This window comes from Ceratotherium simum, chromosome 24, assembly GCF_057802395.1.
Source record: "Ceratotherium simum simum isolate JZ-2026a chromosome 24, ASM5780239v1, whole genome shotgun sequence".
In the NCBI taxonomy this organism is placed as follows: Eukaryota; Metazoa; Chordata; class Mammalia; order Perissodactyla; family Rhinocerotidae; genus Ceratotherium; species Ceratotherium simum.
The window spans coordinates 23,351,346-23,368,654 of NC_141923.1; the positions used below are offsets into that span (position 1 = coordinate 23,351,346).

The window sequence follows — 17,309 nt, forward strand, 5'->3', positions numbered from 1 at the left end:
GACTCTAATGGTAGCAGGCAGAATTCTCTGAATTCAATTGTTTTTTCTAGAAGAACGAGAAAGAAAGAAGCAAATGAGCTGTTGACTTCTAGCATTTACTTTAATGTTTACACTTTAGGCCCTTTTTAGGCAGATTATACTCTTTCTTTGGTGCTTCACATATTTTAAATTGTGTGAGAATAAAGCTGTAGCTACCACATCTTAATTTGGAGGCAAATTTAAACCAGATACTCTAAATAAACACTAACTAGGATGTTATGAGTAACTTCCTGTCAGATTTCTGAGAAAACAACAATGAAAATAATAAGAAAATGGTCAAATTCATGGTAAAATTATAAATTTTGCATTTGGCATTTATAACGAGCTTTAAACTGAATCACTTGTAGTTATTAAGTAGTTATTAAGTCCAGAGTAGTCCTTGATTTTTACAGAGAATTGGCTGAAATATCAGAGTGCTTACCATGTATAGTACAGTATGCCAGATGTTAAGAAACAAGTTGAAAATGCAAAGGTGAAGTGACTATGCAATGGGGGGAGGGCAGTTATACATACAGCTGTGCCAGGGGTGGGGCAAGAAATAAAGGTATATAGAGATGCACATGGTGTCTACTTTACAAAATGGAATATAGGTGTGTGAAAGCTATTTTCAAACTCTGTTCCATTGGCAGTGACTTCTCTACCAACCATTTACAATCAGAGGTTGATCTTAAATGAATTTAAAGAGTGCAAAGTTTGCCTCTTTGCGGCCTCTGATTTGGACTTGATTGAGAGGCCTGCCATTTAGTCCTTAACTCACTGAGTGGTTGGTAACTACAAGGGCTTGAGAGGAAAGTAGTCCTGTAGGGCCCTTTCCTTTAAAATCCTGTACTGTGAGTTTGATTTCATTTTCTTTTAAAATTGTGAGTGATACTCACAGTGTAGGAAATAGGCTAAATAATGGTACATACAATTGGTTGTGGTGTGCAAAGCCAAGGGGAATAGGCCACATGAAGAGTTCTGTATTACATCTGTTTCAGTGCTGTGCTTGAAGATAAGCAGTCCTCGCTTGCTTTTGTAGACTCAAAAAGGGAACATAAAATGAATATCCAGGTTTGTTTTCATTGAGCTTTTCTTTCATCACCATTTAAAGAGCTTATTGACTCAATCTGTCTTGTCATTTAATGTTGAACTAGCAACACTCTGAGAATTTTAGGAAACACCACCAACTAGGAGGTGCTTATTGCATACATGAGTTATATTATTTGGAGATTTGTTTTTAAACTTTTTTTTCATATTTCATAAGAATAAACGCATGCTTAAACATCCTTTAAGAAAAAAAGAGAAGAAGAAATCTTAATGGTTTTTAAAGACAATGTAAACTTATCAACATTTCTCTGGAGATGTATGATACATTTTTTTCTTTTGAAGATTAAACAATGTTCATTCCAAATACATAATTTGAAACTGTTTGTTTCCTTGTCCGTATTTTGTTTCAGAAATAGAAACGCATCAAAAGTGGCTGATTTTAAATAAATAATGTTACTTCTGTTCCAAGGCATTTGACTTAAGAGAAGTACATAAGAATTACAAAATGGTCCTAAAACTTAATGAATGCATAAAATACCCTTTAGAGGTATTTTTGTTTCCAACTTTGAATATTAATTTCTAGGAATGTGTCCAATACGTATCCTAAAACCTTTTTGATTATGCTGCCAATGATCTTTGTATTGCTCAATATTCTCCTAGAAAAAGATACAAAAAAGCCTGAGGCAAGAATAATTTCCTTAAATGGGGTTAGAAGTTTAAATTTGAATTTACATTTTTTGGTTTCTGTCTTATGGGTACCTTTCCTAAGCCTGTCTAAGACCAGGCTATGGATTGGAAAGTCTTTCACACCCAAGTTTTAAAGATTTTATTTATTTATTTATTTTCCCCCCAAAGCCCCAGTAGATAGTTGTATGTCATAGCTGCACATCCTTCTAGTTGCTGTATGTGGGACGTGGCCTCAGCATGGCCGGAGAAGCGGTGCATCGGTGCGCGCCTGGGATCCGAACCCGGGTCGCCAGCAGCGGAGCGCGCGCACTTTAACCGCTAAGCCACGGGGCCGGCCCAACACCCAAGTTTTAACATGCATCAAATCATGTATCCAGTGTTCTAATTATGCCATTTTTTCTGTTAGCTCTACTGTCTTACTCAAGCTCTCAGTTCTTGCTCTTAATAACTACTAATCGTAACTTCTTCCCCTCCATTGAAGGAGATAGTGTGAAGCATCTTCTTATAGAGGAGAAAGAAGAGTATATCTAACTCACAAAATAGTAGCATTTTTATTTTAGGAAACCAATCTTCTAGTAGGAATTATGATGTTCTTTTGCTTACTAAATATATGTGAAGAACCATTGCATTCTCTCACATATGGGCCCATACTTAATTCATCAGCAGATCTTGTTGTTTCTATCCTCAAAATTTATTCATCATCTGATTACTTCTTACCACTGGCAATATCATTTTTGTGATGTCAACTTGCCTTGACGGTTATAATAACCTGTTACTGACAAGATGATTGTCCTCAATGAGTTTACTAATTAATTTATTGCAAAAACAAACTTACTGAAACACGAGAAGTTGAGTTCAGAGATTCTGGTTTTTTTTCATTGTATAGTTGGAGTCTACTATGCTTGGCACGTAGAGAATACACTCAGAAAAGTGCTGTGGAATGAATGGAACATAAAAGGATATTTATGTTCCAGAAAGATTTATTGATTGACTGCTATGTGAGATACTCTGCTAGGTGCTAGGATATTTAAATGAAGAAGAGTAAGATCTTTGTGTTAGAGGAACTCAGACTGGGGAGGAGACAGATATAAAAGACACACATAGTAGTAAGCATTATAACAGAAGCTTGTATAAAGAACCGCGAGAGCGTAGAGAAGGGGCACCTAGTGTTCCTAAAAGCTCAGGTTATCTGTTGTTGTTATAATCTCCACGTGGGTGAGGAAGGAGGTGCATGTTATTGGACTTTTGTAACGAGTAAAAAATTTAGTTTATGACCTTCCCTTCTCCTCTTTATTCCTGAATAGTGTTGGGTTCACAGAGGGGAAAGGATATACATAGGTGGAATCCATAGAGATTTTTTTCAAACTGATCTGAACTATTGATTTTAGAATTGTTGTTGCTTTGTTTTGTTTTTTTGTTAATTTTCTGATATCAATCTAAGTGTTTAATATATAGCCATACTTTGAATTTAATATGTTCACCATTGTATAAGGTCTTTTATTTTTAAGAAATAAATTTGAAAAAAGGAGTTATGGTGTAACCAGGATGTAATGTGTTCTTTATTTATTTATTGGCTGTTTTGCAAGACAGTTTGAACTGCAGTGTGGTAATTTTCCAGATCAAACTCTTTTCAAATTTTCTGTAATATCCATAGTAGATCCTTCTCTTTTAGTCGTGCTGCATTTTCTGTCTTGGTTGGCATTTCATATTGTATCTTAACTTCCTTGCAGTTGAGTCAACTCTGTTGGTATAAGTAATGTGAGCCTTCTTTAGAGAGTCAGATAAATGGCTTCCAGACAGATCCAATTTTTGTTCAGGATAGTTTCATAATTTGCCTTGTAATACTAGTGTCCTGGATTTAAGGCTTAGGCATAATAGTCATCTTGAGTTACAGAAATAGTCTTTCTCAAAACTTTTTAGGTGATGTGTGCAGGTCTATAGTTCCAATAAGCCATACTTCCAATAACTTTGAATTACATTGTGTTAATTTTAATTTCAGCCTTTAATATTATTTGATCTTTCTCTACCTCTTATCCCATCTCTCCCACACCCCCTGCTGATGTATTAAAGATGGCCTTGGGGCTGAAGTATTGTAACACTTGCTTATTCAAGTTAGTTTTCAGAAAAGGAAAAACTTTAGCTTTGTAAATTAATGATTTATTTAGTTGTGTGAGTGTGCTTTATTTACGATAATGTGTCTGTTAAGGTGTGTGAAGAACTGTTTTCATTTCATGAAATAACCATATTGGAAATAAAGTGGCTTTTCTGGAACTCTTAAGACATTGAAGGAATCTCATAAGCTTTTACCAAGGAGACAGCATTTTGGATATGCTCTAATTTTATTGAAGTTGTTCAATTTCCATTAAGATCATGTCTCCTTATAATCTGTACAGCCTTTAGGAAAGTGAATGTTCTAAGTTGTAAAGAGCATGCCACAACACAAATATATAATTAGAGGAGCATTTCTTATCCTTTGAATTACAGGTCCATTGATCAAGCCAGTCAACAGTGTGTGTGTGTGCACGCGTGTGTGTATGAGATTGTGAGCAGTATTACTTTTTATTTCCTCTAGATACACATGTCAACAATATAAGCCTTTCCTGTCCTGAAATGGAAGCTTCCTAAAACCTTTGCTCTCTTGACAGTGGAACCATACCTTGCTTAGTGTATTATTAGTATACTTTTTAACTGAAATCTGCCAAGAGCAGATTTTATGTGTACACAGAGTACATCTCCAGTATAGTTGGATAACCCCTAAAAGTTTAGGATATTGTGCATGGTCAATGGATTTTTTTCTTTTTTGGTGATCCATTCTAAATTTGCCAATACATCATATATTTTCATTTGTAATGATAAGGCTCATTCAGAAATGTTTTTTGAGTTATTCTTTCTACTTTAAGACTACATTAGTCTGCACATAACCTGCTGATAACTTTCTGAGTTTTTTACATTGGTTTTCTAAACTCCAATTTTAAGAACTTGATCTTTCTAGCATTTTAATCAAGAGCGCTAGTCAGGGAGTCAGGGGACTCAGGTTACGAGTTGTGGGCTCTTTGACTTTTGTCAAGTTACTTAATCTGTCTGAACTTTGATGTCCTCATTTGTAAAATTAAAGGTTGCGTTTGTTCTCTAAGGTTCTTTCTCAAACTCAGCCATGGTCTAGGATATCTCTCTTCTTGATCACATAGACTGCTATAGTTGGCTTCATCTAGATCTATCTCCCCCACCCCCCAAAGAAGCTCCTTATGTTCTCAAGACCCAGGCATCTGTGTCCATTCATGCTGAAACATTGAAGTTGGACTATGTCTTCCATATTTCTAAACGGTCTCTAAAATACCTTGTCTTCCTCTGTTTCTCTAGAAATGTGGTAGATTTTTGGTAATCTTGTTGCAGAATTACTGCTCTCTCTAAATTCACTTGAAGACTAGGGACTAGCCATAATAGTGCCTAAATATTATCATCTGCCCTTATTAATCTATATGCCCCCAAATCAGACAAGATGATTGGATTAATATCAACCAGTTTCTCACTGCTGCCACAGAATTGGCTGTTCTTGCTCCCTTGGTAGAGCTATTTCTGAAACGTGAAACTGGGAGAAAGAGCTAATTCGTTGAGTGCTGCAATTAGTATTCAAATAGATATTCTCAAGCCAGAAGAATGGGACAAAACAAAGGTGATGAAATTTCATGGAGATATTTGTTGGTCCTATAAGAGCAGGAGCCATATCTATCTTGTTCATCTATCCCTAGTGCCCAGAAGAATGTCTTGCTGTAGTAGGTCTTCCATAAAAATTTGTTGAATGGATGAATAAGTCAAATTACAGTTGCTTAAGTACAGAATGGAAGAGCTTACTTAACTCTTACATTTAGGGTCTTGGAGCACATGTAGAGGATGGAAAATCAGTATGGTGCAGTGTCTGGAACTTAGTTAAATAAAAGAACATGGATCTTTACCTGGAACATTGGAAGATTTAGTAGTAGGGGAGGATTCATCTATTTACTTTAATTCTTGAGTATAGCACTTAGACTAATGGAGAGATTTTACAGTTTTGTCAAGTACTCTGTTCCTTGAAACTTGAGCTGGTCATATAGCAGTTGGATGACCATCTGTCAGAAATGTCAAAGAAGGGATTTCTGCAAGAACAGGTAGTTGAATCCACTGATCTTTAAGGTCCATGTGAGTTCATAGTTCTGTGAGTTTTACTTCAAAGGGAGATTGGACATGGCATGCTAACTGTGTCACAGAGGATAGTGAAGTGGATAATGAAATTTTCTGTCTTTGCTAAAGAAATTGAACTTATAGAGCCTTTTCTGACAATATGAACATTCTTAAGAATATCAAAATATGGAAATAGTTTTTTCTTCTTATTAATAAGAGTCAAGTAACAGCAAAGAGAAGTGATGGTGGATGAAAGAAAGATGGCTGTGAGGAAAATAAGAAAGATCAATTAGAGCATCCTTGTGAATTGCCTGGATTTAGAGTATGAACAGTGTCCCTAAATACATCAGTAACCCCTGAACAAGATAGATAAGGCTCCTTCTTTTATAGGGCAAGCACATATTAACATCACACCAGCAAGAACACTGCAGCACTCTGGAGGCCTATGTATATATAGAGGAAACTTCAGTTTCCTCATACTGAGCACACCTCAGTAGCCTCTGAGTGTAGAGATCTGCATGGTAATTGATGAATGATCTTTGCAGTGTTGAATTTGAGTCTTCTGAAAGTGCTTAAATCACTTATTCTGCAAAGTTGGGGAGTTTAAAGATGATTCTACACATATTTTGTGGTCTTCTGAAATTACGTTTATTGAGGGAGACAGGTGCAAAAACAAATAATTATATTACAGCTTGATACATTTTTTAAAACTCTGATATAAATAATATGCTGTAGGAACATTCTGTGTTGGGAGATCAGGAAAAAAAGGAGACTGAGTCTTGAAGGATAAACTTTGAAAGATGAGAAGTATAGGTGGTAGGTACATAGCAACGATACAGAGGCAAGTAACCTCACCTAGGGACTTGACAATAAGATTGCTTTCTAGTAAGTAAACTATAAAATCATCAAATATTATTCAGAGCCAGGATGTTAATTTTTCAGAAAGGCTGCTAGATAAGAGCAAGACTTAGTGAAGATATCAAGTTTGGGCAGAAACTGAATGTGGGTAGAGGAGAAAGTTAGGGAGATATACTTCAGCAGTTTCCATCTAGACACTGCCCAAGAGAATGGAGCACTCTTGTTATTGTGGTTTGTAAATCCCTGGTGTGAAGATGGACACACCAGGCTGCCATTGTCATGATGTTGTTTAAATATTGGTTCATAAAACAAACTCCCTTTGCTCCAATTTCCTGTTCATTAAGCAACATTCTGATTATAATTTGCCTTCCCATCTAGATTGATCCAGAGGGAGACAATGTACTGGTTATGCTGACACGAGCATTCTGATCCATATGGCAGTTATGATTCTCATTGTAAACTAATGTAGTTAATTGAGTGGTATTCTAGTTTGTACAGTAGTCTCTTGTGAGCTTAATGCTACTCTACTGCTGAAAGATGACTCCACTCAGAGTACCAAAAAGAAAAGACAATCCAGTTCCTAAGTTTACAAAGCTGAGATCCAGACCGGGATGATGTACTCATCAAGATAAATGCTGTCTCTTGGCTACCAGCTCCATTTTGAAATAGTGCAACTTTAAGCAGAATTCTACACATCAGATGTGGTTGGAGGAGACACGTAGGCATATTTGAGAAGCAGCAGGTAGTTAAATATGAGGGAGTGGAAAGGAGGCAGATGAGGCTGGAGAAAAGGGCAGAAGACAGGTTGTGAAAGGACTCTGTTTTTTTGGGGCAGAGGGTTTTTCATTAGTTTCTTAAAGTAAGTTAAATTGAAAGGAAATATGTGTGATTATTCTTCTAAAATACCATTCTACCTTTCATGGTTAATTTTCATCGAACAGATCTCTGTGTTATTTTAAGTTCAAGCTGGGTTTGTGGACCACGTAATCTTCCTGCTTGTGTTGTATATATTAGGTAGGTGAAGAAGATTGGGCTACTATGTAATGACGGAAGGCAAAACTAGGCAGCCATCGTGATTTTTTGGTCCACGTTTATGCTTACAATTATAGTGATTCTGTCATTTTCTTCCAAGTCTTGTGCAAATCCACTTGAATTTCTCTAGTAATGAAATTGTGTAATCGAAATGGTTAAGAATTATTTTGCTTAGAGGGGGCCCCTAAGTCTTCGTAATCTCTTAAAGAGTTCCTTACAAACCCCTTTTCAATAAATATGTTTGCTTACTTGAAAAGTGCCTTCATCTTGCTTTTATCAAATTTTCATGACCCAAAGCATTTATGCAGTATGACTGCATTTGAAAACTTAGGCTTTTTAACAACTATGTTTTGATGAGATAAAGGTAGTAACACTTATCTTTTTCTGAAATGAAGAAACTAACACTATCTTATTTGACATTTTACTTTTTTTTTTTTTGTGAGGAAGACCAGCCTTGAGCTAACATCCGATGCCAATCCTCCTCTTTTTTGCTGAGGAACACTGGCCCTGGGCTAACATCCGTGCCCATCTTCCTCCACTTTATATGGGATGCCGCCACAGCATGGCTTACCAAGCGGTGCATCGGTGCACACCCAGGATCTGAACCTGCGAACCCCCGGGCCACTGCAGCGGAGCGTGCATGATTAACCGCTTGCGCTGCCAGGCCGGCCCTGACATTATACATTTTCTAGTGTTTTGCTAATACTTGTTGAAAGCTTAAAGTCAGTTTGTGGCATCAGCTTTTACTGTCTGATCCATTAATGGCATTATGTTATTAAAATGGTAAAGGATTTTTTTTTTAACTTCTTTTTCTTTTGGTTACAGAATTACTATAGTTTTCTTTGCCAAGTATCCACTCACCAGTTCCTTCTATGCTCTACTTCTGAAATCTATATAACTTGACCTCAGTTAATGAGTAGGCAGAACATTTTATTTTAGTAAAGGGACTGACGGAGTCAGATCTGTTTTCTAACACACTTCTTTGAATTGGTTGTACAGATATTGCAGGTGTTTCTTACCTCCACTTAATAATTAACTTCTGTTTTTATTTCTTATCAATGCTTTAGGAAAAACATATAAGCAATGAAGAAGAGCACTTAAGGAGAATGGAAGAGGCCAGACTGCAGCTCAAGGATCAACTTCTTTGTCTGGAGACTGAACAGGAATCCATTCTTGGTGTGATAGGAAAGGAAATTGATGCAGCATGTAAAACCTTCTCCAGGGACTCCATGGAGAAATTGAAAGTAATTATGAGTTCTCATTGTGCCTTTCAGTTAGTTTCCTAATGTATAATTATAATAAGATTTTAATACATGGTTACGTGGTAGTCACATTTTTATTCCAGAAAGTTTTATGAAACAAAATAATATCTTGCATTTTTTAGAATGAGGTACTGTATCTATTGCACAGTCCTGATGAGAGAAAGCGTGCTGTTACTCCATTGAATTGCCTGTGTCTCGCTCTAAAAGAGAATGTCTTACAAGAGAGGCAGCAGTTCTGACTAGAAAAATATCCTTGGAGTCAAGAGGCCTGGATTTTGAATTTTTCATTATCACAGGCATTTCTGTTGTTGTTAGTATATTACTGGCTAACATCTATTGAGTACTATTATATTGTATTATATTACATATATTACAGGTACTGTGATAAGTATGGTTATGCATTCTCTCCCTTACCACCCAAAACCACCCTCTCCTTTAGGTACTGATTAAATTCATTTTATACAAGAGAAAGCAAGGCTTGGAGGGCTTAAGGAACTTGCCCCTGGCCATATATCTAATTAAATTTTAGAACTAGGACTTCAGACCTTGGACATCTAACTGTGGAGCTTAGACAAGTGAATGCTATGCTATTTGCCTTCCCTGTTCAAACAAATTATATTTAATTTGGTTTTCCTGTCATTAAAATGGAATCTTGCTACTCAATTTATAGTTCTAGTAAGATGATAGATAAAAACAGAAGTAATCATGGATGTTCTTAATTCCTTGAAGGTAAGCACCTGTATCACCTCTAGTTTTAGTACTGCTATATTACATACAGAGAACATTGCATTGCTTTGATATGGTATAGCTATAGCATGTTACTGTGTAGCCATCATTCACCCTGGTATTTATTTCGTTTGATGGTATGACAGCATTCAAATTATAGTATTATGCATAAGTGCTTTTCTTTTACTTTGCATCGGGAGTTTCTTCTTTTTGTTTTGTCATTCATCTTTTTTCTCCTAGAAAATGATCTTCCCTTCTCATACTACTTTCTCTTCTTTTTGCCTGCTTTTCCTTCCCATGCTTTTTTCTTTTTCCCCCCTCTTTCTGAAGTGGTGTTTTAAAGAAAATAAAACAGTAATTCCACTCTTGCAGTTGAAGGTGTCTTAGGATTCAACTTTACCAGAAATATTTCGACTGATAGAAGTTGGTAGAGTTGATGGAATTTTTACAATGTGTATTTCCATATATATATTTTAAAAAGCTCGGATGTCAATTTGAAAGGGCTATGAGCCAAATGTGAGAAGTAATTGGCTTTGGGGGAAAAACTCTTTCAGGCCTGTTATGGGGCCTGTTATAATGCTGGTTTATTCTTTTTTCTGTCTAATGCTGCTTTTTTTTTTTATTTAAGACTTGTCCTGTTTGTGTATATTTAAAGCATGTATAGCCTTGAAATCCTAATTTCATCTAAAAGAAGCACATATTAACAGTGCAGTGTTTATTCTATATTTAAGTATTTGTGTCAGGACAGTTTGTTTTCAATCAAGTAGAGATGTAAAAATGGAAACATTTGGATCATGCTATAAGATATATAAACCTTGTTATGGGCAATTGCAGGCTAAAACATAGTGTGCAGATAGCAGGTTGCTTAAATATTTTATTTCTTTATGAGGTGCAAATTATCCTTCCAACATATTCTGAAAAGCACCCTATTCTTTAATAGGTTTTCAGGAATGGCGTGATTTTGAGAATGAGTCTTCACACCTCTTCCCCTAGAGAAAGGCTCATTCAATCCAAGTGATGGGTGGAAAGTAAATCTAAAAGAATGGAGATTCTATTAAGCTTTTTTTTTAATAATACATTTTTTTTTGCTGTGGGTCTCTTTCCATTAATAACTTGTGTTGTTTTATTCCTATAAACTTGAAAAAAATGATTCTTTACTTTATAGTTCAGAGATCTGTGAGAGAGTGGTGGTCCTTGTAAAATGTTTTCAAAAATGAAATAATTCCAATACTTTGTTATTTGTTGATTTTTGAAATATTGCTGATGAAATTTTCAGCCATTTTTATGTAGAGAGTGACTGTGCTATGGAATGGATTGAATCATAGGTATGTCAACAAATGAGCTTGAGAAAAGTCCCTGGGAATATTGGTATTATTTCTAATTACATTTTTCTTGTTCCAACTGCCATATTTCTTACTTAATCCACTTTAGTAAATGCATGTAGCGTTTAAAAACTTAAGGACAGACACTTAATAAACCACCACCATTATAAAACAATTAGGAAAATGTTTGAATTAAAGACATCGTTTTCACAGACCAATCTTTGATATTCAAGAGCTTTTCCCGTTACATTTGGTCTGAGTATTCATTCATTTGTAGAGAGTATAGAGGATAGGCTTTGGATCAAGACAGACGTAAGTTCAAATTTCGTCTTTCCAAATTGCTAATGCATGACCTTGGACGAGTTATATAATCTATTCTCTCTGAGAATTCATGGCCCATTTATAAATTGGCTTATTATGAAGATAAAGTAAAATAAGATATAGATGTTATAGTGTGAAATATTTTGCACTAAGTAGATACTCAACTAATGTTAGCTATAATTATTGTGTAGTGCCTTTTTTTCTAATATATTCATATACTATGTGTATATGTAGACCTATATGTACGTATATATGTGTGTATGTATCTATATATACATATGTATGTGTGTATCTATATATATGTAGCTTCTATCTTTTTATGACAAATGCCTGTTATAGTGTTCTTGTCATAATAGACTTTGAAGCCTATTTATTGATGATAACATCTTGATATGCAGTTGGTAGTAATAATAGTGTTCTTGTGCCAGATACTGTGCTAACACTCATTTTGTTTAATTTATACCTTGGCTACTTTATAGGTGGACAGCTTAGAGAAACTGTCACACCACTTGTAAGTGGACAAAGCTGTTCTCTTAACACTAAAGTATATTTAAGTTTGTAAAGAAAATCACAAAATATGAACATTAGTTATACTCATCTCAAATGATTTTAGACTTTAATCTTGAGCACTGTATCTTAGGTCACTGAAGATTTAATTGTGACTATGACAGAGATGAATGAAAAACAATAATAGAAACATAGCATAATCAACCACAAATGGATGTTTACAAATATTCAACACAGGAGAGAGAAGAGGAAGAAAATACTATGAACTAGAGTGGTTAAGGGAAATTTCACTGAAAAGGCAGGTAGGGCATGAGAGTTGAGTGAGAAAAGTGGATGAGAGAAAGGTTGAATATAAGAAAACAACACTCTTATATATGGCATGTGGTTGGCACTCATTGTGCATTCATCATATGTCTAAATGAATTACCTAAAGATATTCCTTAGGGGAGTGATGTGCACACACATTAGTAAGTATGGAAGTATTTGAGAATAGGAGTAGACATCTCTTGCAGAGGGGTAGGATATTTTTAAGCAGAAAATGTCTAGAAAGAAGTCCTGCAAAAATATCATAGGTAGCATAAGGTTCAAAGAAGGTCAGAATTGAGAAAAACCTTTGTGTTTACAATTATAAAATCAATGACAACCTTTGAGTACAGTTTTCTCAGTAATAAGGCAGAACCAGATGACAAGGCATTTTATAGATGAATCGGTGTGAAGGAAATCAGGGCAGCTGATATAGACAACCTATTTATTGCAGGATTTTGTTAACATCGTGAAGTATAAAGTGATTTTGCATGAAGTCATGTTGATTAGTTTCTGTCAGTTCTACACAACCATTAATGAAACAAAATGGCCCTCATAGTATAAAATTAAAGAAGGATAAATGAGACAAAGAATTAAGTTTCCATGTAATTACATCTAACCCACTGTGAAATACATTACATGGAACAAGATTGGGGAAAAGAAACAAACAAAAATGAAATAAACTGGTTTAATTGAGGCTGCTTGCCGTGCATAATCCTGTGGAATCAGCCTCCAGATTTTCTAGCAATGATAGCATGTGCGAGTTGATTCATGTCTCTATATTTGAGCTAAATATTTACTGTCAATACATACATACAAACATACATACATACATGCTTATATAAATAGACATGTTAAATAAATGGTGGTTTGGAATTGGTTGAGTATTGGTATAAACTTTCTTTTTTTTAAATCCTTAAATTTAGAGACTAAACTTTTGGATGTTATGGTGAAGAATTTCATTTATGTAAGTTCCTTTCAGAGAAAAATCTACCTCTAATAGGCTATTTCCTCTTTTTTGTAGGTTTTTTCATCTGGTTCTGATATTAATTATGACCCACATCGCTGGTTAGCAGAAAGCAAGGTAATTAATCTTTGTATCCTAAAGTTATCGTAATATTTATCACCTTCAAAGCGTCCTATTTCAGCTAGCCATACATTTTGTCATATAACTGAGCATATGACGCTGCAATACGTTATTGCTGGGGAAGATATCATTATAATGCTTTTAAGAAACCTCCACATTCTTTTAGTGTAACATTTAAACATGAACCTAGAGCCGGCCCTGTGGCTTAGCAGTAAAGTGTGCGCGCTCCGCTGCTGGCGGCCCGGGTTCGGATCCCAGGCGCGCACCGACGCACCGCTTCTCCGGCCATGCTGAGGCCGTGTCCCACATACAGCAGCTAGAAGGATGTGCAGCTATGACATACAACTATCTACTGGGGCTTTGAGGGGAAAAAAATAAATAAATAAAATCTTTAAACATGAACCTAAATATATAGACACGGCATGAAAGAATAAAAGAAGGTAAAATTGTTGAAATCTTAAAACTAGATTGTCAGAGAGACAAATTCTTCTGCCTTTTCCTTGGGTTAGGCAATGTCTCTGGAAGCGTACAAGGTCAGGGCAGCTGTGACCAGTCCTCATTCACACAGATATACTAACTATATTTTGGTTTCTGAGAGTGAGCTCAAAGACTACCAAATCTCTGTGTGGCTGAAGCAAATCTCATCACCTCTCTGGGTGTCTTGTTTCCTCATTTACAAAATGGGAAGGGAAAACTTTATGTCCTGGGGCCAGCCCGGTGGCATAGCAGTTAAGTGCGTGCAATCTGCTTCGGTGGCCTGGGGTTCACAGGTTCGGATCCCGGGCGCGCACCGATGCGTCGCTCGTCAAGCCATGCTGTGGCGGCGTCCCATATAAAGTAGAGGAAGATGGGCACGGATGTTAGCCCAGGGCTAATCTTCCTCAGCAAAAAGAGGAGGATTGGCATTGGATGTTAGCTCAGGGCTAGTCTTCCTCACTAAAACAAAACAAAACAAAAAAACTTTTGTTTTTTTCCTGCTCCATGGTTCTTTGGCATTATGATTTAAATTTAATGGAGGGTAGGCAAATATAAATAACATTGAACAATTTGCTAATTTTAGCAAGAAGATTCTACACCGTGGGATAATTATTAGCTATCTTCATCTATCAGATCAACTTGGAAATTCATTAATTAAAATATGTAGAAAATTATGACCACATAAGGTACCTGTTTATTCAAATATCAATACTTAAACACTTGCCTTCTTTTTTAGACTAGTGTTTTTCAGCTTTAAAATACTAAAATGGAATAAACCAATGTTCCTCACTTAAAAAAAAGATACTAAAGTGGAAATTTTTCTATCCCATTTAAATTCTATAAGAAAATCAACTGTACTGCAAACCAGACCAATTGTGGTCCAACTTAGGATTTTATTGCAAGAAATAACCTGTAAGTCTGTACAATATCCTTCTTTAAAAGTATGAGAAAAGTGAGATTTCAGAGAAGGTACGTGACTTTTCCAATGCCTTTTAAAGAATGGGAAAATGGATTACATGCCATGTCAGACTCACAATTAACATTCTCACCATTATGTGTATTGCTATCTAAGGTCTTTTTTCATTCAGCCAAGATTTATTGATTGTGTACTTTTTTTGTGTGCAGACACTGGGGATATAAGTGTTAGCAAACCATAGAAGTGAATAGGGAAAATGGAGATGTAAACAAATTTTAAGAACTCTTAATGTGTGTTATGTTGTTATAGAAATATGTAAACATTGACCAAAGAACACAGAAGAAGGAAGAACTATGATGTTTGTGCTGGGAGTACGGGAGAGTGTGATGCTACCAGCATGTCACAGAAGGCTTCTACAAAAATGCACTATTTAAACTTGGTCATACAAAAAATATGTAGAAGTTGTCCACTTGGCTAATTATAGGTATAACAATGGCAGAGGATAAGAATATCTGAGTAAACACAGATGATGCCCTGAGATTGATGTATAAGGTCCAGGTGGGAAGTGGTGGAAAGATAAGGTTCACCATATCTAATGCAGATATGCATTAGAGAAGCCTCTAAAAAAAAAGGCATTCTTAATAAGAAACTAACAATATTATGAGTGAACATGGCAATTTACCCAACCTTTTAAAATTTTCTGTGTTACTTTTAAATACAGTGATCCCGTGCATTCCTAATCATTTTTGATAGAATCAAATGCTAACTTGTATTTATGCAACCCGCACAGGAAATTTAGAATATACATATTTTGCTGTCTCAGAACTTTTTGGCTAGAAACTTTTGTTGTGCATTAATAAAGCATTTTTCTTTTTTCTGTCTCTGACTCCACAATTCCTACAAGAGCAGTGTACTTGGAATTTTCTTTCAAGTTAAAATCTTTATCATTTCTGAACAGAAAGCTTTCACTGCTGTATTTCAGTTAAATTATGAGAGCTAGAGTTGACTCTTAATCATAGCTCTTTAATTTGGGAGCTAGTGAGCGTTTTCCCTTATCATTTAATGGGATTGAACTTCTGATCAGACGAGTTTTAATACTGCATGAGACAACTGTCCCTCTACCATATAAAAGGATCGTGATAAGCAATACCACGCTGACCAACTGACTAAGGAGGAATTGAATCTATTTACTAGAAAGATGGCTGAGGTTATTGATGGGCTACCATACTGTAATTCCCATGAACTATGACTGGACAGCTCTATAAGTATTGAAGATAAGATCTGAAATCAGAAGACAAACACTCTATGGAAAGTAGCATTTCTATTCAGCTAGAAGGACCTCTGAGGGCATTTGGTAATTGTTTTCATAAATCTGCCAAATGAATTTCTTCTGTTAGTGTTAATCCTAGAAGAACTAGAGGATTAGATGGGGATTGTGTCACTGTTGCTTTGTTGGCAGTGGTGGCATAACATAAACATGAAGTCTAACTAAGAGTTGGGCCAGGCTTACAGATAAAATAACCAACGAATGGTAAGAATAATACATTATTGGGAGAAGGAGGGTTGAGACGGTTGTTAAGGAATACCAGACAAGGAGTTCCCAGGGATTAGGGATTTGTTTTTGTCATAAATCTTGACAAGGTGTGTAAAGACCAAATTTTGTTCAGTTTAACAGAGCATTTACTGAGAAAGTACCATGTCCCAGATGCTATGTTGCATGCTGTGGACATAAAAATGAATTAGGACATGATCCCTCCTCTTGAGGAACATATTTTCTCTAGAAAAGCTGAGGCTTATGTAGATAATTTCAATATTATACGGAAGAGCTGTGATAGAGGTATGCAGAAGCTGCCCTGGAGGCTGGGTGAATCTTGAAGCTGAATGAATCTTGAAGCTACCCAGGTAAAGAGGAAAGAGCATGCCTGCAGAGTAAACAATTGTAGGAATGGCACAAAAGAGAACAGCGTGATAAGTGCAAAGAAACTCCAAGTGATTTGGCAATACTACAATGTGAAAGTGTGAGACAGAGAATGGCAGGGATGAGGCTCTAGAAGGAGGTGGAGATTAGGTCCATCAAGAAGAGCATTGTATGCCATTTTAAAAGCTTAGGTTTAGCTCTGCATTTAGTAGGAAACCACAAAGGAGTTTTGAACAGGAGAGTGGCATGTTCATATTCATATTTTAGAAGCATCACTCTGATAGTGATGTGAAAGGTGGATTAGGAGTGGGAAGACCAAAGGCAGGGAGACCAGTTAAGAGGTCTTTGGGTGAGAGCCAGGTCTCTGGGTGAGGTAGGCCAAGAGTCTGAATTAAGGAAATTGTAGAGATTCAGAGGAAGCGACAGACTGGAGTAATATTTTGGTGACAATATGCAAGTGATATTTAATGTTATGTCAGAGAGTGATGGAGAAGGAGATGTTCAGGATTTTCAAGCCAAACTAGAAGACTCTAGTCAAAGGTTGGTATCTAAATAGACGGGGATGCACAGTCCTAGATAACAAGCTAGTGGAAATATTGAAAGAGTTTCCACCACAGGGATTGATATCCACAAAGTTCCATTTGGACAGGAAGGCCCAAAGAGAAGCAGG

The 17,309-nt window shown here is 36.1% G+C and overlaps 1 protein-coding gene across 11 annotated transcripts in view; it reads left to right on the forward strand.

Moving 5' to 3' along the window:
* The window catches only part of CEP128 (centrosomal protein 128), a 405,817-nt gene that overhangs the window by 154,716 nt on the left and 233,792 nt on the right, over positions 1-17,309 (forward strand). For all 11 annotated transcript variants that reach the window (XM_087448103.1, XM_087448098.1, XM_087448101.1 and 8 more), the window contains 2 exons: positions 8,868-9,044; positions 13,266-13,325. In XM_087448103.1, the coding sequence (XP_087304229.1) occupies positions 8,868-9,044; positions 13,266-13,325 (237 nt within the window). The remainder of the gene's footprint in view (positions 1-8,867; positions 9,045-13,265; positions 13,326-17,309) is intronic.